The following is a 27,907-nucleotide window of genomic DNA, read 5'->3' as shown; positions in this document are numbered from 1 at the left end:
GTATTTATTTTTGTGCACATTATATTTTTCTAGAGCTTAATTTGAAGAAAAAGAAGGTTTTGGTTTTGTCCTCATATGTCATATCACCAAGTTTAGTGCTTTTTACATAGCAGGTGTTTAATAAATAAGTTCCCAATTAAATGGAACTGAATTAGTCATTACTATTCCAATTCAATGGTCTTATTATTCTTTATGATCACAGATTCATAGTTTTAAAATATTGCTTTCATCCTGTGGACAAAACCTACATTGGTTCCTTAGTGCATATTGGATCAAGTTCAAACACGTAATTCCATCATTCAAGACTCTTGATAATATAACAACACTTTATCCAACTTTATTTCAAATATCTTCCAATAGAATTCTTCTAGAGGATTCCTTCTATCCCTCATTACTGCCCATTCTAACACAACTCATACCAATCAACACACAGACACACACACATACCCCTCAAAATGAGTGAGGGTCCATGATCTTTGAGAGATAGGGGAGGCCCAAAAGCTATCAACTTATGGACTTTTTAAAACTCTCATCATTATTGAACCCTAAGTTATTTTCTGTCAAGGCCCCAATAGGATGAAATAAACTATAACACATAAGACATATGATCCTAAAATGCAGGACAATATAAACTCAGACAAGGAAAGCCAAGTAAGAATACTAGACCTCCAGAACCTCCAAGAACACTATGGTCTACCATTTACCTGGATAGCTTGTTTTTCCCTCTTTTCAATTCAAATGCTGTTACTGTGGAAGAGAAACAACCTAAAATACAAACCCAGACATTATAGCTCTATCTTCTTTTATTCAATTCAATTCAGCAAAGATTTATTAAATACTTAGTACTTAGGAACTATAGTTTTAGGAAGTAGAGATATAAGGATGAAAAATGGCACAAGCCATATTCTCAGGAGTTCCTGTCTACTATGGGAAAATTGAACATGAATACACTCATAAAAGCTTGAAATACATTAGTACATAACAGGGCAAAGAATTCCAGACAAATACTCTAAGAAAATTTGAGGAAGGAGTGAATATTTTCAGATGAGATCAGAAAGGACCTTAAACAAGAAATATTTCCTGAGCTAAGTCTTGTATCAAGATCTTGGGATGCTGCAGGATTCATGCTTGCACAAGAATTCAGTCTTTTTTATCCAATAGCTAGCTCCTAGGCTAGCTAGAGAGGAGAGTGAATGATGTAAAGAGCACTTGGAAATAGTCAGCACATCTGTATATATGGTTTTGAAGTTGCCTAAAGGCTAGCCTGGGTTCTCTGAAAGCAATGTAATAAAAGATTGTGGGATTCTGTAAACATCCTTTTGTATGCATTATTGAGGCAACAAAATGAAAAATGAGTACTTCAGAAAATCAATGATCAGTTTTACTTTATAAGCCACATGGAATAGGAATCGTGCCAAATTTGTATCCTCTCAGAAGAAAAAATAGAGCAAACTTCAATAAGATCAAAAACTTTATTATTAAGAAAACAGTTTATAAACAACTCCCCCCTCACTGCAATCATCAATAACATTCTTTGTATATTTGAGGATAAATTAACTTCTTTTTTTCATATAGGCAGGGAAATTATCTAAGGTAGAAACTACTGCTGGTATTCATGTATGAAACTTGGGGTAAGATGATATTTCCAAGGTGATAAGGAAAGATGGAGGAAGTATAAGTTCCCACAGTGAAAAGAAGAATAAACAGTATTAGATGGAGGGAATATTTCTAAATGTTGCAAAGAAAAATTTGGGAATCATTTATTGAGGAAGAGAAAGAAAAAATGAGAAAGTAAAGAGGTATTTACTTTAGGATAACCAAGGTGCTGCAGGAGGAGCCAGAGGTCCCAGGGCTCCAGAGGGGTTCTGGCAATGGGGGCAGAGGTAGAGACAGACTATGGCAGCAGCCTTGGAGTCCTAGGACTAAATGCCACAGACAAGGGGTGGGGTCCAGTCACTAAGCTGTACCTGCTAGTCAAGATCATGAAGATCAAATCTCCAGGAGAGATCAAACTTTTCTCCTTTCCTATCAAGGGAGGCTGAGAGTATCGATTTTTTCATGGGATCATCATTGATGGAAGAGGTTCTGAAGATCATGCCCATTCAGAAACAAACCAGAGCTGGATGTCATACCAGATTCAAGACTTTTGTGACCACTGGAAACTTCAGGGGCATGTTGGCCTGGGTGACGAAGTATTCCAAGTCATTCATGGTGCCATCATCCTGGCCAAGCTTTCCATCATTCCTAGGAGATGTAGCTATTAGGGGAACAAGACCAAGCCTCATACACTGCTCTGCCAGGTCACTGGGGTTTGTGGATCAGTTCTGGTGAGCCTGCTCCCTGCCCTTAGAACTATTGGCACATTCTCAGCTCCTGTGCCCAAGAAGCTCCTGATGATGGCTGAAACTGATGACTACTACACTTCTGCCAATCTGGGCAACTTTGCTAAAGCTATCTTAGATGCCATCTCCAAAACATACAGCTACCTAATCCCAGAACTGTGGAAAGGAAACTGTGTTCACTAAGTCTATGAGGAATTCACCTTCCATCTTGTGAAAACTCACATTCTCATGTCTGTCCAGTAGACCCAGGCAGCTACTGTGGCTACCACATAGATAAAATTGACTTTTTTAAAATAATGAATAAATTGAATTATACCTCCTTTAAAAAATGTCCTTCACTGGAGAAGGAACTTAGGGCATTTTATGAGAAATAAAAATGTATACAATTTAAGCAAATATGGTACCTGGAGAATGAAATTTGGGAACCTATTCAGGTCATCAGTTATTCTATTAGTCTTTCTATCTGACTGAGCATGGATCTTAAACCTTAAAAAAAAAGTAAAATATAACTACTAAATTCAACAGGTCAAAAGAAGTAATAAGTCACATGACATTTTCAAAGATTTGGTCAGAATTGCTTGTTAAATTTTTCTTAAATAATTTCTAAAACCTAAGAAAATTATTTAAATATTTTGAGTTTTTATTTTTTATTTTATTTATTTTAATATGAGTTCTAAACAGTGCAAATATGGCATCATAATCAAATAGACTTCTCATCAATGAATCAGTTTTCTTCATCACAAAACTTTTATAAGGACATTATTTATAAATTTTATAGGAATACTTAATTATAATGAATAAAATATTTATGTCAAGTCATTTTTTAATAATTTGCATGTGAAATTTTAACCTTATATGAAAAAAAGATTAGTTAAATAATGCATGTAATTAATAAATTGCAGGTGAATCTATTTCTAGAATTTCTAAAAATCTTAATAATTCCAACTTTGATTCTTAGGAATGGACTACAAAATGCTGTCAAATGCTTTTCATTTATACTATAGAATGGTTTCATTTTAAAATGAAATGGTTGGTGAAATAGTTTCACTATATTTTGCACTATCTTCAATATGATATAGAAAAAAAATCCATTTCATATACTAACATTTTTTTCAAACTCATGGTTAGAATAAATAGAAATATATAAAACTGCTAAGTTAATAATATGAAAAGAACAAAGGATTTGGAATTAGAGGACCTAAATTCAAACCCTTCTTTTTTTTACTGCTAATTGTATGACCTTGGGAAAGTTACTTTACTTCCCTGGGTCTCAGTTTATCTATAAAATAAAAGGGGAAGACAGGACTCAATGATATTCATGTTGCCTTGCAGCTCTAAATCTATAATTGTACAATCCTATAGTTATTTTCAATTTATCTACAAAGAAAAAAGTTATGCAGACTTCTCCAAAGTCATATTTCTAGATTATGACTGCATTTGTGGGATTATATACTAATGCCATTTTGAATCTAACTCCACACATACATTTCAGAATTATAGTGAGTAGCATCACTTGATTCCTCTCCTGGCTCCATTCTTGACTCATCCTTGCAGGGTTTTCTCTACCATACCATAGAAACCTCTTCATCCTTGAAGTTCACTCTACACATGGATGACTTCTTACATTGGACATACCATCTACTTTTCCTTCCTAGTGGCCACTCTCCCTGACCAGTTAGCTCCTTACAGTTAGAATCTCCAGTTAGGAGGATGCCCTTCATTCTTCTCAGGCTGGCCTGCTGGCTCATCTGAATGCCTCATGCCAAGGACTTTCCCCACCATATCTTAAGGTAAGGGACTGCATTTTTTTCTACTTGTGTTTATCTTTCCAGGGCTTATCACAATGCCTGGAGTATAATAAATACTTAAGAAATGTTTGGTGACTGACTGGTAGAAAGAGTGCTGAATTTAGAGGTAGGAAACCTGGATTCATCTTGACCTTTCATTTGTTGAATGACCTTGGAAAGTTCATTCAATCCTTTTACTGGGCTTTAGTCTTTCCATAAAATGAGGAGGCACTTTTTTATGGTTTTTGCTTTGTTCTACCCCTGATGCTTTGACTATTAAAATCAATGAAATCTTTACATCATTTTCTAATCAAGACTTGAATTAATTGTCTGGGTAAAGAAAAGATTAATAGACAATGAGCTTCCAGGTAGTTTTCTTATGTATACTTTAGTCTCTAGGAGACTAAAGAGAATGGGATTTGAATATTATCTAAAAAGAGTTTAAGGTTTAGGGAATGAATGGAATTGAAGAAATTAGTCAAGTTTTCAGTCTATAGTACATATGATTAATACTACTGTTTTTATTGTGCTTTTTATCAATCTGTTTAAATTGTTGCTTTCTCTAAAGGTGGATAAATGAAGCAGCTTGAAGGGAAGGCAAAGGGAGGGTCCATGGCCATATAAGTATGTTCTGAGGCAGAGAACAAAACAGAAATATTCCTATGTAAAAATCTATTTCAAAACATTGATTTAGCAAGGGGAGGACGATGCTGGTTGGTTCAATATCATTATGACTCAAGATCAAGACTGCTTGCCCTGGATTATAGTATTACACCAACAATGAGGCCTCACAATCACAGATCCCAAGGGGAGCCTCCTTCCTCCTGTGTTTATGTTTTCCCAGGTCAGCAGAAGCAGCCCTGACACATGCAGTAGTGCTATCATATTGAACCTAGTTGAGAATCCATGGCACCTACATGCAATAGCATGGTGACTTGCAGCATTTCATTCTCTTTCATATCTAGACTGGCCGCAGAGACTCAGGTTTATTTTACTCAAGTCTCAAGTAGTTTATGCTAACTATAGAAAATTCTATTTTTTATGAATGTTTCAAAAACATTTATTTGTTCTAATGTGATTGATAAATAATGAATTTAGAATTTTTTTCTAAGAGATTTCTTCCAGGAGAAACAACAAAAATGTAGAAAACCACACAATGTCATAGTGATTCATAAGCTAGGAACCCTCTGGAGACCCACTTCCACAACTAATATCCAAGTCCTTTGCAAGGAAAGTGCCAAATTTACTATATGTCTTCCAGTGTAATAGAAGCTGTGAATGGAGAAGGGCTGATGTGCACTGCCCCAGATATGCCTCCTTCCTCCATAGCCTCCTGAGGACCCTCTGAGGTTGGCTTGCTCAACTCATTCCTACAGCATGGCCACTCTTACTGTTGTACTGATATATTTGTTTTATCATTTAATTCAATTCAGTCCAAACATCATTTAATAAGTGTTTATCATGGAGGGAAGCAAGATTGGGGGAAATTATAAAAATAAAAATAAAAAAATAAAAAATAAGTGTTTAACCATGTGCCAGTCAGAGTATTATATGTTGGGGACACGATTAATAATGATGATGATGATGATGATGATGATGATGATGATGATGATGATGATAACAATAAAATGACCATCCCTGAAGCTTACAAACAAAGGGGAGACAACATTCAAAAGGAGGTAGGGGATGGGAAAGATGAAATAGGACATCAGGAGGTATCTTGATCCATGGAGTTGAAACCAGGAAAACAGCAGATGTCTTGAATCCAGTTTCTGTTGCCTCGAAGGGAAGGCCAGAGGAATTTGGTGCTTCCCCTTCCATTCAGAGGGGAGATGAAATGGGAAGAAGTGATGTTATTCTTCAGGGCTTGAGATTAAAATATATAATACTATACTATTTTATTATGTTCTTATCTTTTTTTTTAATGTGTCACTGATAAAAGTTTTTAAGTGTAGTGTCCCTGATCCCATTTTCCCAATAAGCTCTATAGCTTTTATTGTGCCTTTTTGCAAAGAAGTGCTTTTTGGGACTGTATTTGTCACATTATAGTAGAACTGACTTTGCATTTTTCTTTTTAGTTTTTGCAAGGCCACACAACTAGGTAATTATTATTAAGTGTCTGAGGCTAGATTTGAACTCAGGTACTCCTGACTCCAGGGCCGGTGCTCTATCTACTACACCACCTAGTCACCGCCCCCCCCCCCCCCCGACTTTACATTTAAAGGCCCTAAGCAAACAGCAGGTCATATAAATCTTAAAGGAAATAGGATTTATCTCATAATACAATCTGATTAAAACTGTTAAGTTCCAGAAAATATAAATGATTTTTTCCTCAGTAAGACCCACTATTCAGCTCCTTTCAAAAATAACAAATACCATAGAGAAAAGGGGAAAGGTAAATAATATGGATCTAAGTATAGGTATCATGAACATGTTAACAGAAAAGTTTAAAAATATTCCAATTATAATCTTATTTCTAAAAACCTTATGTTTTGATATTTCATGCAAAGAAAATTCCAACTCTTTCCATAAAAGCAATCTTTTTTACTTGTGGTATAAATATTTAGGATCAAAATGAAGAGGGGACATGATGAATTTAGCAGTAATTCAGAGACATTTAGGACACATTATATTTTGGAGTTCAAGAATTCTTTTCTTAATTCTTGTCTATACTTTGACTATGGACATCTGGTCACATAATCATAAACTACCACAATATTGGTAAAATTTTAAAAACAAATATTTCTAGCAGGATGATTAATTAAATGGTCATGTCTTTACCAGCTTTCTTTCATTATTACAAAACTCTAGGTAATATACCAAATGAAGTAAAAGAATAACAACAGCAAAGGGGGAAGGTGAAAGTATTCTACACAATGAAAGCCTCACAGAAAAACAACAATAGAAAGACTTAAGTAATTAATAGACAAAAAAAGAGAGGCTGCAATGCTATGAATGAAAAAATTGTGACAAGTAAAATAAATGAAAAATCTCCAAAAAGAATAACAATTACTGCATTAATATCAACTAGTCTGCAAGAAATGAGACTTTTAACAATTTTCACAGATTTCCAGTGTGATTTAAAAATTCAATAAACAATTAAAGGAAGTTATAAAGATAGACATTAGAGCTCCTAAATAATGTTTAAAGGAAATAAATGAGGGAATGGACTATTTAGAAGAGTGAAAAATCTAAAGTAAATACTATGGAAAGCTAGAAAGGAAAAAATCAGAATACAACAAAATGTGGAGATACAACAGATATTCAAAATAATATTAAAATATAATAAAACTAGAATTTTTCAAGTTTCTTCTTGAGAAGAGAGAGCTAGAAAAAGATTAAGTTCCTCAGGTTCAGGGAATTAATGTAATGAAATTCAGATGTAGCCACACTTCAATCAAATGCAAAGTTTATTAACTCATATGTAGGCCACTAATAGAATACTTACTAATACCTGAATGATGGGTCATACATCCTCTTCATTTCACTGCTTATTCCATAACTCCAATTTGGCCCAGAGTTGAAAAGCAGACTTGTGCATGTAAGGAACTGAATGGAGGAAAGCTGATTGGTGACCTAGCATTACATGATTCTCCCTGGCTCAAGGCTCTTTGAGAACACATGTTTTTCACAATGTGGTAAATGAAAGAGGCTGTCCTGTGCTTGAGACTCCAGTTTGTTCAAATGGTAGCATGGGTATACCATAAACAGAAAATATTATATTTAAATTTGAAACACCTTTTCTCCTGAAGGAACCTTCCTTTGTACCAAAGTGGATACTGCACTGATAAATCTTTTTCCTTCACTCCTCCATGGGTCAGTAGAAGCCCACATCAAAAACTAAGAATTATCCAAAAAATAACAAAATGAAGTCTGAACATCTCATTTCAGCAAACACATAAGAAAATGAGGAAATAGATAATAACATAAAATGATAGGATTAAAAGGTCATAATGAGAAAGGGACTGCAAATTTAAATCACTCCATAAGATAATCTCCAAGTTCTATAGCTTCATTATCAAAGACAGACTTTTGTTAAAAAAAAAAATGAAAGAAGCATTTCAACTATCAAAACAAAAACAAGTTTGAATGCCATGACTACTCAAAAGTGATAAGAAGTAAAAAAAATTACTATAATATGCTATTATAAAAAGTCAAGAAAATTATCTTTCACCCCTCAAATGGCATATTTAACAAAGCAGAATATATTTTTTCTATGGGGAAGACAACATATAAATAAGTACATATAAAACAGATACAGGAAAAGATGACACAGAGTATATAGAGATATACATCCATATAGGTATCTTTGTCAGTGAATTATTATTCTTTCAAATAAAATAAAAGAATCAGGGCCTTTGATATGCAAATTCAGCAAATATCTTAACAAGAATGAAAAAAGTCAATAAGCATGAATAGACTGTGACAAATATTTATATGTGGTTTGAGTCCTTTTGAAGCCTTTTCTTTCTGAAGGACACTGAGAAAGGAAAAGGGGGTCTATAGGTCCATCTGTCTATCTATCTATCTATCTATCTATCTATCTATCTATCTATCTATCTTCCATAGATTGACAGATTTATATTCTTAGTGGAGAGAAGAGGACATTGTCATAAAAGATGGCAAAATGACCAATCAGGAAGACAGATGGTTTACTATGAAGAGGATATTATTCAAAGTCATAAAATGATTGGGTTGGGGGGTAGGGTGGGTAATAGACCACACCTTTAGCTGAGTTGGACAAGAAAAGGGAAGGAAGGAAGGAAGGAAGGAAGGAAGGAAGGAAGGAAGGAAGGAAGGAGGGAGGGAGGGAGGGAAGGAAGGAGGGAAGGAAAGAAGGAAGGAAGGAAGAGTGGGAGGGAGGGAGGGGAGGGAGGAAATGGAATAAAAGGATAAAGATCCGTGTCTCAATTTTGGGTGGTTGGAAAGGGAAGATAAATGATAATTACAATTGAAATTGGATTTCTTCAAGATAAACTGCCAATACATAGTGCTGATTTTTTTGAGGCTAAAAAATAGAATTTCATGAATGAAAAAAATTCAACAATTATAACCTTGAATATGAATTATCAAAACACATCAAAAATGGAATAGAATTTTCTAACATATTAGAAAAATAGAGACTAACAATAGTTGCAAAGAAAAAATGAACCTGAATTTAAATACAGAGAGTAAAAGGGAGGAACCGAAAAAAAATTGTTTTTTAAACTGAATTCAAAAAGTGGGCAATATAGTCATGACTTTAGATAAGGAATAACTAAAAAGAGATGCTGTCAAGTAAGGCAGTAGGAAAACTATGTTATGCTTAAAAGCACTGAACACAATGAAACAATTTCAAAATTTCAAAGCATATATAGATATATATATATATGTATATGTGTGTGTGTGTGTGTGTGTGTGTATATATATATATATATATATATATATATATATATATATATATATACATCAAATGATTATAGCATTGAAATACTAAAGGAAAGAATAACTGAAAAGCAAGAAAACCTAAACAGGAAGACAATGACTATAGGGGATTTTAATATGACTCTTTCAGACTTTGACAAATCTAATAAAAAGATGAAGATTAAAGAAATCTTAGATCTGAACTGAAGATTAGAAAAGTATGATTATTCAAAGAAGATAATTTTCTTTCAGAATTGACAATACCTTTTAAAAAACTGATCATATGCTAATTTATTAAAAATTGATAAGAAAGGCAAAAGTATTAAATATATTATTTGTAAGTAATAAAAATTTTAAAACTACAATCAATGAAACAAATATGAATAAAAGATGAAGACCCAAGTAAAAAAATAAACAATTATAGCCTAATTAGTGGTTCAAAAATAAATTCATTTACACAACAAATAATTATATTGAAGATAATAACAATAAGACACAATGCCAAAATTTATGGTGTTAAACATATTTTAACAGAACAAATCATATCACAAAATATTTTATTAACAAAGAAGAAAAAGAAAAGTAATGCATGAGTATGCAGTTAAAAATAGAAAACCAACAAATCCAAAAGAAGTACAAAAATAAAATTTAAAATTCCAAATTGAGTTGAAAACAAAATTGTGTATAAAAATTTATAAAAATATTTTGAAAATACTATTTTAATTTAATTAAATTAATTTAATTTATTTTATTTAATAGTCATTTAATTAATTGAAAAATAAAATGAGAACATCAAAAGGATATATTCATAACACATAAAATAGAAACTATTTATTCAACTAAAAACTTATAAAAGTGAGTGAATATCCATAGAAATATAAAGTACCCAAATAGATCCTAAAGTCTAAATAATCTTGTTCCTAAAGGAGAATTTGGATATATATATATATATATATATATATATATATATATATATATATATAGTATTTTTTATTAACAATCAATTAGTTTTTGAGGAATATGTCTTTGATTAGTTCTTGTTCTGGGGTATGTATCTCCTGTCTCAATATTAATTATCATTAATAATTTTAAGCAGAAATTTAGCAAAAAAAATTCTTGGGTTCTTAGACAAATTCTTATTTAATGTTCTTCAGAGGAAAGATTAAAGGTGGAAATGCTGACACAAGCTTAGCTCTACCTGGGTGAATAGCTCTGCTATAATTTTGCCTAAACAGGGTCTATGCACTAGTGATTCTATGTCTTGTCTTCTTGTTCCAGCTTAGATAAAACAGAATTTATCTGCCAGTCTAAAGAGGACCATGAACAATTAGCTCCACACAAAGTATACTATACCATCTGGCACATGTTTTGCAGAGCAATACTGATTTCTAATTTCTAAATTGCCTTTTAACTTCTATATTAATTTCCTACTAATAACTGATCAAAGTTTAAACACCTGAGAAAACATATATACAAGTGACTAAAATAACAGAAATAAAAAACAGATTTCCATAAGGATATTTTCAAATGTTAAAAGAGTGATAAGGTTAATGTGAGAATTCAAGAGGATTTTTTCATACATCTTTTTCTACGTCTCCAGAAAAGAAACCATTTCCTGTCTTTTCCTACAGACAGTTTAAAAACCATACCTTTCTTTTAATCTACTAAAGTAAATCTTAGGACATCAAGTAATTGTTTGGGGATGGCTGGGGTCTTAAAATGTCTGAAGGCTCTCCAGGAAAATGCATATGGAGCTTTGATGGAGTACAAAAGAATTTGGAAGATGCTAGTTCCATTCTTCCTTCTACCCTTTCATCAATTGCAGCACTCTCATGAAACTGTTAGGATTGGGAGTTAAGTAGAGATTCCCTGTATTTTCAGAAGGATTAAAAAAATACCTAAATTACTGAAAGTTATGAAGAATTTCTGATACTAGATTCCCTCCCCTTATTAACTACACAGAATCTGAAAGGGGCATAGTACCAAGAGACACAAAGAACTGAGAAGAGCATTTCGTTTCCCTATATTCTCTTTTCCCTTGTCCCTGTCCCAACCACCAAACCATATTCTGAGGTCTATGCAATCGGATTTGCCTTGTAAATCCCCATTGAATGGGAAATTAATGAAGCTATTAATTTAAGAAATTACTCACATACCCAAATGGGCAAATTTAAGTAACAGTTGGTGTATATTCATGTTAAAAATTATATTTCACAATTAAATGTCACATAAGATGTCCATAAGGTGTCACATAAGATCACTATAATTTAAGCGGAATGACCAGGCATTATGCCTAGTATTTTGAATCATAAGGTTCTGTCTGCAATGTCAAGACTACCCTAAAATTGCATGATCACAGTTGTACCATTGAATATGTTCAAATTCATAGTTATACTAATCACACACTTATTCTGTTAACTTTTTTATGTTTTAATGACAGGAACTGGAGAAGTCCATGTTCACATTTTAAAACTGGGGCTGCTTTAAAAAAAATAGTGGACAAAAGAGGTTAGTTCTTATTACAAAGCAAAAGTGATAAAGGACTCTTTTGCAGACAAATTCTAGAAGTTCTTAATTATATACAAGCTTATTATCTGCATCCCCAGTGTTATAAAGTACCAGAACTTCATTAGAAAAATTAAGCTGGAAAAATGAAGGCACCACTTTGTAAATTTCCAGTGGAAATTAGCTGGGAGAGGCAGAGGAATACTGGATCAAAAGAGGGTAATCATGCTTAACTGTGCCCTAGAGCACCCGCATGTATAATACGATTTGCTCAGTAACTACCTCTCCTATTACCGCTTGTTTGGAGTATTCTATGTTAATGGGGTTAGCTAATTTAGTATTTTAACTTAAAAAGGCTCCGCTGATTAATAAATGTTGCACACTGTGCTAGTAATTAAAATAAATGGAAGAGGTACAAATAGAAGTTGAATTGTTAAGAAAACATTATCTGAAAATATATGATAATCCCTGTTTATCATAATACAGTAACAGTCCAAAAAATATGCAAATTGGTAAAGTTGCAAAGTGTTTGAAAAACCAGACCTCTCAAAAAAACTTTTGAGATGTGTTAGATTCATAGGATTTCTCTCTCTCTCTCTCTCTCTCTCTCTCTCTCTCTCTCTCTCTCTCTCTCTCTCGTTCTCTCTCTCTCTGCATATATGTATATTGATTTATATTAATGCATAAAATACATTTTAAAAAATAATAGTTCTGACTATCATTTAAAACTGCAGAATAACACAACTTCTAAATCTTCTCTACAAAGCTTATATTATGGTAATGCAATGAATCAAATACTGTATTTAAATATTGATTGACCTGGTTAACTATGGCACGATTAAATAGAAATCAGTTACTCAAATACATTTTACTAAGTGTCCACTATATGCTATATTGATAATCTAGAGATAATACCAGTAGAAAGCAAACTTTGCCCCTACTTAAAGTGGAAAAATTATGAGTTGTCCTTTCTCCTGAACCCTTTCATTAAAATAACAGCCAATTGGCAACATAGAAACAGCAAGCTGTTGCTTCCATTTCACTATTTTTTAATCTAATCTGTGAATATTTCCCACAGCATCATTAGAGCATCATAATACCATACTTTATACATTTATATATGTATATGTATACATATGCATGTATGTACCAAAGTGCGATCTTGTCTCATATCATCATGAAGTAGATAGTGCAAATGCTGATATCTTTATTTACACAAAAAGAAACAGAGAAGTTAAATGACAAGGCCATTGTCACACATTTAGTAATTAGTCAAATGACCTTCTAAGTCCAAAGCTCTAACCATAATGTCTCTCAGACCACTGACCAGTGTTTTTTTCAAAAGAACTAATAAAAGGAACATTTATTTGTGTTCAGAGTGTTTGGAAATTCTTAAGAGATATTTGCATTTAAAATCTAGTATAAAGAAAATATGACGATGTTGAATCTCTTAAAGTAACTAATGCATCTTTCAAAAATTCCTACATCTTGTCTTGGAAACACAAACTGAAAAGTAATTGATAACCCTAGTATTCCTCAGAAGTTTAGATCAAATAATTCTGATAATCTCATTTCCACTCCATCCAAAGATAGGCACTAGAACTGATGTAATTTCATTGGTACAAGAAACAAATGGATTCCTCTACCATAGTATGTCATCAACTTAAATCTAGTATTTTCTTCACTCTATCTCTGGGATTCACCTCTTCCTTTCCATTTTACAAATATTTCCCTAGATCAGGTCATTATTCTTTTTTATAGTCTCTCAGGGAATTTGGCCTTGAACTATTTAATAGTCAATCAATAAACATTTATTAATAACCTACTATGTTCCAAGAACTGTGTTAACATAAAAAAAGACAAAGAATGGTCCCTGCTCTCAAAGAACTCACAATTGAATTGCAGGCATTATTCAAACAACTACACATAAACCAGAAATATATTCAGGAAAATTTAGAGATGATCAACACAGGAAAGACAATATTATTAAGGGAGATTAAGAAATATTTCTTGAAGAAGATGAAATTTTTCTAGGTGGGATATGAAGGAAGACAGGGAAAAAAGAATTCAAAGCATAAAGGATAGCCAATGAACATGTTCAGTGATGGAATGCTGCGCAGAGGGAACAGACAAGAGGCCAAAATGAGGTGATCCCCTGGCTCTAAACTTTCTCCTCTCCAATCTGATTTGTACACTGAATAAAAAAGAAAACAATAAAAAAGAAATAAGCATGGATAAATTAGTTGAATACAAAGCCAAGGAATTTAAACTTAATCATGTAATAAGTCAAAGCATTTAAAGATTTGAATAGGACAATGATATGATGAAAGGAATATTCATATTCAATTTATTCAGTCTTATTTCTTTTTATTATTTCTCTTTATTCAAACATCTTTCTCCCTATTTCATTAGAAACCCTCTGCTCAAACCAACCAAGTTTAATTATTCTGCTTGACCATATTTTTTGACCTTCCAGTCTTAAAGGTTCAAATCAACTCCCTTTAAGAACTTTTCATAAAATGTAGAAGTCCACAGTTGTCTTCCCTTCTCTGAACAAATAGCACTTATTCTCAATCACAAATCATTGAGAACTATTTATTTGGCAGTTGTCTTTCATTCTTTTTTTTAAATTCTGTTTATTTAAGGTAATGGAGTTAAGTGACTTGCCCAAGGTTATACATCTAGGTAATCATTAAGTGTCTGGGGCCAGATTTAACCTCAAGTCCTCCTGACTCCAGGGCCAGCGCTCTAACCACTGCACCACCTAGCTGTCCATTGTCTTTCATTCTTAAAGAGGACTAAAATGACATCACTAAGTTTGAGTGAAATTACAGTGTATTTGTGGCTGATCAGACCAATATGAACACAGCAAGCTCTACCACAGGCTGGGCCCAAATGTGAACATTTGGGGTAGTCTCTAAATCTGCACATCTCAGGTTTCTTTCAGCTACTACAATTCTGCTTTACTTACAGAGCTTTTCTGATTAGGTCACATCATTCCAGGAGATCCTGTGCCAGTGTCCATGCCACATAATCAGTTCCAAAGTTCTTAAAGAAACTTTGAATTTGTCCTTGTTTCACTTTTTTCTGACTACCACAGAAGCACTTTTCTTTTGAAAGTTCTCCATAAAATAATCTTTTTTGGTAAACATACATTTGACATTGGAAATTGTTTTTTAAAAATTGACATTGGAGTTGGTTCTTTGTGGTAACTGTTTGAAAGTTTGGCAGTTTAGCTCAAGGGAGGACCTCAGGGTCCTGTTGGGTGATCTTCAGAATCTCTCTAAGACAATTCAAATGGAAGCAATTCAGTTTCCTGGCACAGTGCTACTACTACACTGTCCCGGTTTCAAAGACACACAACAATGAGGTCAGCACAATGGCTCTATAGACCTTCAGTTTGTTAGTTAACACCTCTTCTTTTCCATACTTTTCTTTGGAGTATTCCAAGCACTAACAAAGCATATGTCAACCTAATTATCAGTGTGTGCCTCCCTGGAAAGTATGCCAAGGTAAGTAAACTTATCTACATTATTCAAAACTTCTCCAATGGCTCCATATATGGGTGATGTGGTGCTGACTAATAGAATATCTGCATTTTCTTGGTGTTAATTATTAGACCAAAAATGGCATGAGCAGCAAAGAATTGATCTACATTTTGTTGCATCTCAGCTCCAGAGGCTCCACTGAGTGTACAATCATCTGCAAACAGAAGATCATGCACCACTCCTTATAACATTTTCAAATTGAAGAATTCATCATCAGTATGATAGTTGACCTTGATGCATGTTCATCCTCAGTGAAAGTGTTTGAGAACATGGATGAAAATATCATACTTTTTTAAAAGGCATGGTAGCAAGGATGCAGACTTGTTTCACTTCAGGTGACTGGGAAAACACAAGAGTATCATCCTTGATCCTGAACCCGGGCAAGCATGCCATCATGAGACTGACATGCAGAAATGATGAACTTCGGGCATCAAATTTTGACATAATATTCCATAAGTCCTAATGACTGACAGTATTAAAGGTCGTGGTCAGACCTACAAACATTATATACAGACCTCTGTTCTGCTCTGGGCATTTCTCCTGAAACTGTTGACAGTAAACAGCATATCACCCTTCTGAAGCCACATTAGATCTCAGGTAGATGATCATTTTCCAAGTGAAGGATCAGACTATTAAAGAAAATTCTGGCAAGAATCTTATTATCAATGACTAAGAGAGAACCCCCCCCCCCCCCGTGATTGTCACAGGACAATATAATGCCTTTACCTTTATAGAGATGTACAATGGAGGCTTCCACTGTATAAAGATAAATAGACAATTACTTTAGCTTTAATTGAAGATGATCTATTAAGATCACTATGGAAGTGTTCAGTCCATCTCTCCAGACTCTTGTCCTTAATCAATTAATCAATGTGACTCCATCAGCACTAAGTAGCTGAGATGCTTCATAGAAAGACCTATGGCCCATAAATAACCATCACAACATCAGAAAAGTGTTTTGGTTTATTTCTGTCAATATAAAACAATTTCATCCACCTTCTTTCTGAACCAAGAATCTTGTATCTCTTTCAGCTTTACTTGTTATTAATAGAATTAAATGCTTCCTTCTTAGAGAAGGATAAATTATCCTACTGATAACCTTGTGGAGTTCTCATTTTTCATTTAACAACTTCTACATTTCCACATCATTTTCATCAAATCAGTATCGATGTTTGAGAGTGTTATGAACTAGATGAACAAATGCATTGCTGTTCACCAAATCTCTGAAAGCTGCCCAATACCTTTTTTTTAGATTTTTCAAGGCAACGGAGTTAAGTGGCTTGCCTAAGGCCAGACAGCTAGGAAATTATTAAGTGTCTGAGGTTGGATTTGAACCCAGGTACTCCTGACTCCAAGGCCAGTGCTCTATCCACTGCGCCACCTAGCCACCCCCAATACTTTTCTATTTCACTGCTTCCAAAAAGGGATAGCTCAACTTTCCCTTCAAGTTAGCAACAAACTGTTCCCACCAAGGGAAGCACTCTATTCTCTTGACTTAATTCTTCTAGTAGTCACTTTGCCTTGGAGCCATCACTTTGGTTGAATGTAAATATTTAGCTTGGAGAGGATGAGTCTATGATCAGTACATCATTCTGCACCAAACATCACCTTCATCTGTCTCTTCTCCTTAAAAATCACAAAGATGCCAATGTTGCTATGAGGGTACATTCATGAAACTTTATTGCATTTAAGTAAATAGAAGACAACAAGTCATTGGAAATAAAAGATCATTACTTTTTGTTACTCTTTCGAACTCCATTTCTCCCAAGGACTTGTTTCCATGTCTAATAGCATGAGCCTATTCCAGCATTAAAAGCAAACAGATTATTGTCCTTTGGTGGTATAGTGTTTTCCTACAAGTGACAACTACATTGTCATGACACTATGGTTCACTCCTTTTGTACACATACAAGCTTATTGACTAATTTTTATTGCAAAATCTGCATTAGCTTCACTGTGGCAACTCCACAAAAACATGTGTTCAATTCTGACACAGTAAAATGGCCTTCATTTGCCAGCCTTGTTTCACTCAGACTTGCTTTTGGGAAGTCATTTCTGCTGAGTTCTCTTGCAACAAGAGTTGTTTACTGAATTTTGTGTAGTCCATTAATGTGCACACCTTCCATGTACTGAAGGTGAATGGGATCATCTTTGAAGAAGTTTTTATACAGTCCTTAAAAGGACTGCTCAGACACCCAGGGGCTGCCAAATCCCACTGCTGCTTCCCCCAAGATGATGGTTCTTTGGCCTGGGCTGTCTGTGTGCAAAGCTGTCACTACTGTTCCCAGGATATCCAAAGCTGCTGTTTCATCATTTGTCTGTCACCACAGGATTTTGAGATAGGTGAAAATAGTAAAATGGTATGGGAGCTCTCTTTTGCTGCGTGCATAAATTGAATTTAAATGAGGCAGAGTTGCATGAAGTTTTTGGTCTCACTCTGTCTTTCAGAGTTGTCACATTCCAGTGGCAAGACCTAGTTAAAAGAACTGCTGATGGTCTGAGATGCAGTGGATGACCTTGGCATCTTTGATGTCTAACCAAGCTGTAAGCACTCCATAGGTACCTCTTCCGCTGCCTTCTTGACCATTGGAACAAATTGTTCTTATCCACCCATTCCACCAGGAGAGGTTTTGATATGCTTGAGGTAGCCACTCCTCTTAACTCACCTATGGGTCTGAGAACTTCAGTTATCCTCAACCTGGTTTAGCCCAACTGCTGAAATAGTTTATTGGGGTATGACCACTGGTTACTATGTGACTGGTTTCTTGGAGTCACCAATGAGAGTTTGGTGGATCAGGTGGACACCAAAGGAGGAAAGTAACCCTGCAAAGAACTTGACAGCCTTCACTATGGAGGTATTTGTCTTCCCTCAAATCACCTTACACCTCCAATTATTTATTTACTATTCTGTAAGATATATAGCATTCTAAGTTCATATTGGTCTGATCAGCCATGGTGAACTACTTTGACCCTCAGCACAATGATGTCATTTTGGTCCTCTTTGAAAATGAAGGATAACAACCAATTTATATTATTTCTTGAATTGTTTTCTAAAAATTTCATATATTTATAACATATCTTCCTGACCAAACTGAAATCTCTTTGAAGGCAGCTGATGGCCATGTCACACATCTCTGCATTTTATGCATCATCAGAGATAGTACCTCTGATGGATAAATGTGTATTTAACAAATATTTGTTAATATTTTGATTCAAATCCCTTGACCTCTCTGGAGTTCAATTTACAGGAAAGGTCTCTTGGAGCTTATGATTTGGAAAGAAACTGGGATGTAAAGGTGAAGAGGGTCAGTGTGCAAGGAATGGAAGACAGACAGAGAAAAGGCACAGAATTGGGAGATGTGAAGAACTGTGTGACAGGAACAGCAAAAAAGTCAGCATTGGAGGGCAAGTTCTTAGAGGGGAGTAAAATATGAGAAAATTGGAAAGATAGGGAAAAAAGTATCTTGAGAGAGATTCTAAAAGCCAAAGTAATATGTTCTAAGGACCTGAACTAGGAAGGTGGCGATGTGAATAGAAAATACTTCATGTCTTATTTTATTTTGTCTCAGGGGATAAAAGTATGTGCTGCTGAACTTTAAAGGCTAAGTAGAAAAATAGTTCTGGAAGAGTTCTGATAGAAAACATCAGTGATTGGTTGGAAAACCCATAAGCAAGACTCATCTTTTGAAAGCTTCAGGGCATGAGTTTATTAACTACACTTTGAAAAGTGAACTCGTATATACAAGTATTCCCCAGGAAGTAAAAAGCAGCATTCCCTTCTTTGGGGATGGCAGTGATAGCTGACCTTGTGCTTATGCATGAACATACTCAAAGAAATTTAGATAAATATATATATATATATACATATATATATTATAATTATTTCCACAGAAACATCAATACCGTTGCTGTAAAAATAATAGCCTTATCTAGCAATAACATTATTTATTTTGATGTTTTAGAAGCCTTTCAAATATTACAAAATAAGAAATATATTAGTACTTTATCACCTCAGACAGTCATCACTGAATCATACATTCTATTCAATAAAATTTAACAAAATTAACCTGGAATAATCTTTTTTTTTCATATTTATCTTTCCTGAAAGTTAATTACTTTAATCTTGGCAGAAGTTAAATTTAACAAACTTTTTTCTTTCTTTTTGTTTCTTTTCTCTCACACAGGAGATTTTATATATATATATATACACACTATATAGCAGCGCCAGAAATAATTGTTGATTTTGTTGATTGTAGGGTCATTGAATCGTAGATTTAGAATTAGAAGGGAACTTTGGGAACATTACTTCATTTTAGAGATGAAAGAACTAAGTCACATTAGAAATTAAATGACTTACTCAGTGCCATAGATCTGAGGAAGTATCTGAGATGAAAGTTGAACTTAAGTCTTCCTTGCTTAGAGTCCACCCTCTTTCACTATGCCATGTTGTTTCTTTTTCTTTCTTTTTTTTTAAATTTTAACATTCTATTTGTTTTCCAATTATATACAATAGTAATATGTACCGATCATTTTTGCAAGGCTCTGAATTCTACAATTTTTCCCCCTCCTCCCTTCCTTCCCCCGCCACAAGAAGGCTGTCTGACAGTCTCTACATTGATGTAAATTGACTGTTATAAGAGTAAACATAAGAATAAACATAAACCCCCTCCCCAAGAAGATGGGAAACCTCAAGAATAGAGAGAGAGAGAGAGAGAGAGAGAGGGAAAAAAAAGTTGTACTTTAGTCTGTGTTCAGATTTCAATGGCTCTGTCTCTGGGGTGAGTTACTTTCTTTATCATAAGTCTACCAGAGAAGTTGCTTCAATATTTTTCCCTCAGTTGCTATTACTAGCTGTACCTCCACTCTATTCCTCCCCACTCTCATTTATTCTATTTTCTCTCTCTCCTTTCCTCCTGGCCCTGTTGTATCTGAGTACTCTCTCCCTCAATCTTCCCTCTCTTCTATCACCTATTCCCCCCATTCCCCTTTATCCCCATCCCTTTCTTCTCATCCTTCTCCAGGGCAACACAGATTTCCTCACCCCATTAAGTGCATATGTTATTTCCATCCTGAGCCATTTCTGATGAGAATGAAGGCTCACTCATTCCCCCCCTTGCCTTCCCTCCCCTCCACTCCATTGAAAAAGCTTTTTCTTAACTCTAATATGAAATCTCTCAGCTTCTTCTTCATCTCCTTTCCCTTTCTCCCAGGACTTTCCTTTATCACCCATTGACTCCATCTTTTTACTATATTATACCATTATATTCAGCTCCTTCCCATGTCCTGTCTATATATATGCTCCTTCTAACAGCTCTTATAAATGAGAAACTTCATATGAGTTATCAATACAAACAGTTTGACATCATCAAGTTCCTCATAGTTAGTCCCTCTCTTTCACTCCCTCTGTGGTTCACCAGAGTCCTGTACTTGGAGATCAAACTTTTTGTTCAGCTCTCGTCATCTCTATAGGAAAGTTTGAAAGTCCCCTGCTTCACTGAAAGTCAATCTTTTCCCCTGAAAGAGGATGTTCAGTTTTGCTGGGTAGTTGATTCTCGGTTGTAAACCAAGATCTTTTGCCTTCCAGAATAACATATTCTAATTCCACAAGCCCTTAATGTAGATGCTGCCAGATCCTGTGTAATCCTGACTGTGGAGCCTCAGTAGTGGAATTGTCTGTTTCTGGCAGTTTTTAGAATTTTCTCTTTGATTTGAAAGTTTTGGAATTTGGCTATAATATTCCTGGAAGTTTTTCTTTGGGGATCCCTTTCAAGGGGTAACTGGTGAATCCTCTCAATTTCTATTTTACCCTCAGCTTCTAGGATCTCAGGGCAATTTTTCTGTGTTATTTCTTGAAAAATGAAGTCTAGGCTCTTCTCCTGGTCATGGCTTTCAGATAGTCCAATAATTTTTAAATTATTTCCTCTGGATTTGTTTTCAAGGTTGGTTGTTTTTCCAATGAGATATTTCACATTTTCTTCCAATTTTTTTTTGGCAGAGTTTTATTTCTTCCTGCTTTCTTGCAAAGTCATCAGCTTCCTTTAGTTCCATTTTGCATTTGAAGCAGTTATTTTCTTCAGAGAGCTTTTTTATCTACTTTTCCAGCTGGCCAATTCTGCTTTTTATGGTATTCTTCTCTTCATTTGCCTTTTGTTTTGCTTTTTTTTTCCATTAGGCCTAAACAGGTTTTTAACATATTATTTTCTTCAGTATTTTTTTTGTATATCTTTCACCAAGCTTTTGATTTGGTTTTCATGATTTTTCTGCATGGCTCTTATTTCTCCTCCCAATTTTTCCTCCACCTCCCTTAATTGCTTTTCAAAGTCTTTTTTGAGCTCATCCATAGTCTGAGCCCATTTTCTATTTCTCTTAGAGGTTTTCGATATGGAAGCTTCGATTTTGTCATCATCTGAGTATGTGTTTTGATCTTTCATGGGACTAAAGTAATGCTCTATGGTCAGATTCTTCTTTTTCTGTTGTTATTCCTCTGCCCAAGACTAATTTATGGCACTTCCAAGGCTTTGGGGGTGTTTTGGGGACACCCCACTGGGATCTTTATTCCTCCAAGGTCTTATGCTCTCTAACCTGTGCTTTGATATGTAAATGACCACAGCACTGCCCTCTGCCCTGGGGCTATAGGGAGGGATCCTTCTATCTTAGTATGGAAGCCCAAACCTAGTGTAGGCAAATAGAAGTCCTACCCCAGGGAGAGCAGAGAAATCTCTGCAGACTTCCCTTATCATCTCTGGGGATGCAGGCTGCTTTCTCCTGATTCTTACTGCAGGTTCTGGGGCGGGTGTTCCTCACTCCATGCTCACCCAGGTGCAGCAGAGTTCTCTCCCTGCCCCTTCAAGCTGTTGTGGGTGATCTCTAGGCTCCTGGGCTGCACCGAGTCTTTTTTTCCAACACCTAGTCCTGGTGAAGCACACCTTTCCCACAGAACTTCTATGTTATCTTGGACTGGGAAAATGTGTCACTCAGTCTTTCTGTGGGTTCTTCCCTGCTAAATTTTGGCTAAAGCCGTCCTTTGTTTTGGGAGGGTTTGGGGGTCAGAGTTCTCGGGAAATGCTGCCTTCATGCCAACATCTTGGCTCCATCCCTCAGGATTAATCTTTTTTTTCAAAATCAAACCCAGATGTATAAAATCATCTAATAGGAATTTTTTTTAATTTTCTCCCTCTTCAATCAGTTATTTCCAAAATTATTTGCTGAGCACTATAGCTACTTGGTACACTTCAAATAATTGTCATAAAATGAAAAGTTTTACTGAAATACCAAATAAAACCAAATAAAAAAACTATTTTATGAAAAATTGTATTCTTTAAGGTCCTCTTCAAAAAAATACTTAATAAAGTCTGATTTTCTATAAACCAGATACTAACAAAATAAAGCATATTCAAAGTTCATGATGACTGATAAAGTGCTCTCAAATGCAATTGTTCCATAAAAGAAAACTATTACAGGTAGTAGAAAGTGGAGAGAAGTATCAGAATTTTTTTTCTTTTTCTTAAGGTGACAAAACACCTTTGATAATATATTATCATCTAGAGATAATGATAACAACAATAGAAATAAACTTAAACACAGATTTTATAATTTTTATGAACTGCAACTATCTCCAGCATCCTTAAGAGAGGCTCCTTAGAGCTCTAAGCACATGAATTGAGACACACCTCAATGAAACTAATGACAATAATTTAAAAATTTTACATGCTACTAGTTTCTCCTTTGTCTTCTTAATTATTATTATTATTATTATTTTAGTTTTTGCAAGGCAATGGGGTTAAGTGGCTTGCCCAAGGCCACCCAGCTAGTTAATTACTAAGTGTCTGAGGCTGGATTTGAACTCAGGTACTCCTGACTCCAAAGCCAGTGCTCTATCCACTGTGCCATCTAGCCACCCCTTGTCTTCTCAATTATGAAGGACCCAACCTTTCCTATTGCTTCTGACTTATAAAAACTATCATGTAATATCAAGTTGACCAAGCTAAAAGTTATCTGCTATAAGGAATAATTTTACTGAGTTTTTTTTAAAGTATCATTAACTGTCTTCACACAATCATTAGAGGAATCAACATTTTGAAAGAATAGACAAGAGGTTTTGGTTTTTTTGCCATTCGAAAAAGTAATGCTCTCTGTACTTCTCTTTGAATTGGGAGACAGTGATTTAGCTTTGCTATCCTTGCTTATTTCAGCAATGACATTTGCATCTTGAAGAATGTCTTCTGATAGAAATATCAGATTGACAGTGAGTTTCTTTCTACACAATAAGAGGTTTTACTAGACATATTAGAAAACACAAGACATTGGAAAGCACAAGGCATCAAACCGTGATACGAAATATTGAAAACTCACAAGTTGTCATTGACACGGTTTTTCCATTCTTCCTTTTTGAGTTCCTCCTGGGCCTCTTTTACCGAATTGATTGATGTGGCCACCCGCAAGGTTGGCTGCAAAGGCTTGTAGCGCTGCTGCAATACTTCAGTGATATCTCGGAAGGGCCCCTGACAGATACAGGATAAGGTCAGTGTTTTATTAGGGTGCATTTCTTTTGACATATTATTGATGATCAAGGATGGAGAGTGGCTGAGAAGTAGTACAAGTTGTTTTTTTTCTTAGCTAAATAATTAATAAAATCAATGACTTTTTTTTTATACAAATAAGAAAAAAACTGAAGACTGATGTACTTTCTTACAGAAACGAGAAATGTTCTCATTGCTTCAATATGGAAGTGGCCATTTCCGAGAAAAAAAAGTCTGAAATAAAATGGAATTGTTGATTTCACATAATCCCATAGTGACAAAAAGTCTCTTAATTATTGAGTGATTCAGCTTACATGGCTTTATTTTCTAATTTAAAGAGATGTTATTGTTTTAATTACATAAAGATTTCTCTTATTTTAATCAGTAAAACCATTTAAAAAATTTGAGCATGACCTTCAAAAATCCCTCCCATAAATGACAATAAGGAAAAAATGTGTATTTTCCATTAGCTGAAAGCTTTAGAGAGAAACTCAAATCTTCCCTTTAACTGATAATATGAAAAAATCTATCAGGATCCTAATTTTCCAATAATTTTATAAATTTTAATGTAAAATCTATAACTATATTGTTTTATAACTTAGTTATATTAACCATTTCATTACACACAGACATACACAGAGGAAAAGCCTGCATTGAAATTAGAGATGTTTTATAGCATATCTTATTTTAAGTAGTAGTAGCAGTAATATTTATTATATTATTATGTTATGTTATAATATATTAAATATATTATATCAGATCAGATCATATTATATTACATTATACACTTATAGTGTAATGAATACTACATTGAGCTCAATCCAAATCAGTGAAAACTCATTATTTTGCAGTGTCACTAATTATATTTTTTTTCACTCCCACTTTCTGTTCCTCTCTCCCATTTCCTACTCCCCTCTCCCCGAAGCATTTTTGTTGTTCTGTGAGAGAAGTAGTAAAACCTTCTGAAAATATGAATGGACAAAGAATTCTAATCATGTTCCTTATTCTTAAAGATCTCCTCTTTAAATAGGTTATCACTAACAAGTCACAGCTGGAGCTACTGCAAGCACTGAGTGAAGACTGTGGGGCTAATAAAAAGAAATGATTCACGCCTCATTTATGTTCACTTATGTTTTACATTAATAGAAACCAATAATAGGAACCAGTTACCATAAAAGTCATGGACCGTAAATAACACAAATGGCAAATAAGTATCATCTAGTACTTTTCACAGCTGGACAGGAGGATTGCTATATTTGAAAGTAGTTAATGGATTTGTATTGGAACTTTACTTTTTAAAGATACAGGGACATGATTCCATGTCTCCTTTTAGAAGCATTCAGGAATCAAATATCCGTATTTAGGGGCTTTTATAAACTCTTACTTTTCTTAGTGCTAGAAAACATTGGAAGATTGAACATATTTTGGGGGGCACCATTGTCCAGGCTTTGAAAAAATAGAGGGAAAAAATTTTCAAGAAGTAGCTATAACAAATATTGAAAAGCCACTTGTTTAAAGTTTCCAAATAAAATACAATTTCCATTAAAATAAATATTTTGACTATCTCAATCTAAGAAACTGGCTTAATATAATGAAAGAAAAAATGACTATCAAGTGATATATATATATATATATGTGTGTATATATATTTATATATAATGTGCTATATCAAAGGATCATGTATGTCCTTTTGAGGGAAATTAAAATATCAACATAGATTTTTAAAATGTCTCATCCATCATAAATTTTGCAGTATATTTTTTTCTTTCACAGAAATGTACTACTCCCTTAGCATTAACCAATGTCAAAAAGTAGTTTCCATAGCCCAGCCCCTTTTTTTAAGGAAGAAGGTTGGTATATAACTAATTCTGAAGCACTCAAACAGATCTGTTTTCCTTAATAGCATTCTTATTCTAACAGAACCAAAATCAAGCTTTGGCCAAGCTGTTATCTACAGTCTTTACTGTAAATAAATATCCTATCTTTTCTATTAAATTATGGCTATTACAATATTTTAAAGATTTAGGTAGAAGTAGTATACATGCTCTTATTAATATTCTTTAATGAAAAGCTGACTAATTTCACTAATATCTGTACTTTTGTTAGACTATAACTCTACTTAATACAGCAATAAAAATAATAAATCAGTTGTATTAATACTTTTTCTTTAATATACATTATCTTACATATTTAGTTCTTATAAAAAAAATGTAAAATACCAATATATGGATAGGGTTTTTTTTCTATTTTTAAAGAGCTATAAATCTCATCATTTAAGCACTGCCTAAAAGAACTAAGAATATTTTGGTTGGTGTTTTGGTAACAAAAATAATTATTATAGTGGGTGATATAAATAAAAACTAACATATATTATGCAAAATATTGTTATTATAAAGAAGTGAATTATGAAGAAGGCTTATGCATTACTACCACCTTCTTGTTAACAGCCTAGACTCTGAATACTTATGAGTTTTCACTTCTAATTTGCCTTAATACCATCTTTGGAATATACATTGCAGTACAAATGCCATCTGTCTGGCAAATCCACATGTGAGAAAGATAGCTAATCCAAGTAAAGAATTCTATTCAAGTTGATTTTTAAAAAAGCAATAAAATGACTAATAAAAACTATTAAGTTAAAAAGACATGAATTGACTTTATCCAACATGTATTAAATACTAGCTATATGTCTGGCCTCTGCTGGATACTGGGGATATAAAGTTGCTACCTTAGAGAACTTTACATTATAGTTTCAATGTTTTAAATACAAGGTATTACTGTTGCTACTTTTCAACTCAACTACTTTTTGTTTTTGTTTTTTAAAAGTAGCATAAGCTAATGTATATAGGACTGGTCTTCAAGTCAAAAAGACCTGGGTCCAATCCCATCTATGATATACACTGGTTCATCAAGGGTGTGTCACATAGTCTCTCAGTTGCTCTGATTTGCCAGTTTGCAGAAAGAGAGAGAGAGAGAGAGAGAGAGAGAGAGAGAGAGAGAGAGAGAGAGAGGTTTCCACACCAGGAGTTCCTCCATGCCTATGAAATCATATGTCTGGAAAAAATTTCCTATGAATTATGACTATAAAATAATATTTTATAATGCCATTTTCCATTTGGCATCTACTAGTGGATAATAGATCTATGAAAGGACAAATATTAGATTTATATCTAAGGCAGTGTCCTTCAATGACAGACATATTCATTGTAATCACTGGATTACATTAATAAATACATTTTGCAATTCATATTTTGGGATTAACTTCAGAGTAATATAAAAAAATAAGTTTCATTTATACTCATGTGTCACTTTAAATTTTTTTTTTATTTATTTAAGGCTGTGGGATTGCCCAAGGTCACACAGCTAGACAATTATTAAGTGTCTGAGGTCACATTTGAACTCAGGTCCTCCTAACTCCAGGACCAGTGCTCTATCTGCTGCACTACCTAGCCACTCCTGTGTCACTTTAAAATAAAAATTATATTAACCATAGTCCATAAGCTTATTAAACTTGACATTAACCACCAGATTGATCATCTACTTTATTCACTAATCATGATTCCCTGGCTTTTAATTCTTAAAACCATCAATGTCTTCAAAAGAATCAAGGGTCAAGATTTGCCACTATGAAAATACCCAAATATGCCAATAACAATTTCAGTTCTAAATATATCTTTATCAATGGCATAATATGTGTGTAGCTTCCTAATGTTATTTTGAAAGTGATGCAATATGATGGTCTTCTTGGATCTCTGCCTTCTTCATTTCTCTAATTTTGCAATGTTTACTCACTAATTCATATC

At 34.1% G+C, this 27,907-nt stretch overlaps 1 protein-coding gene across 1 annotated transcript in view; it reads right to left on the bottom strand.

Annotated features, from left to right (window-relative positions):
• SPATA17 (spermatogenesis associated 17) overlaps positions 1 to 27,907 on the bottom strand; it is a 289,180-nt gene that overhangs the window by 77,522 nt on the left and 183,751 nt on the right. The window contains exon 8 of the mRNA XM_074222685.1: positions 23,938 to 24,086. Within this exon, the coding sequence (XP_074078786.1) occupies positions 23,938 to 24,086 (149 nt within the window). The remainder of the gene's footprint in view (positions 1 to 23,937; positions 24,087 to 27,907) is intronic.

This window comes from Macrotis lagotis, chromosome 2 (assembly GCF_037893015.1).
Source record: "Macrotis lagotis isolate mMagLag1 chromosome 2, bilby.v1.9.chrom.fasta, whole genome shotgun sequence".
Lineage (NCBI taxonomy): Eukaryota > Metazoa > Chordata > Mammalia > Peramelemorphia > Peramelidae > Macrotis > Macrotis lagotis.
The sequence above is the reverse complement of the archived record's forward strand: the minus strand, read 5'-3'. Positions and strand labels throughout refer to the sequence as shown.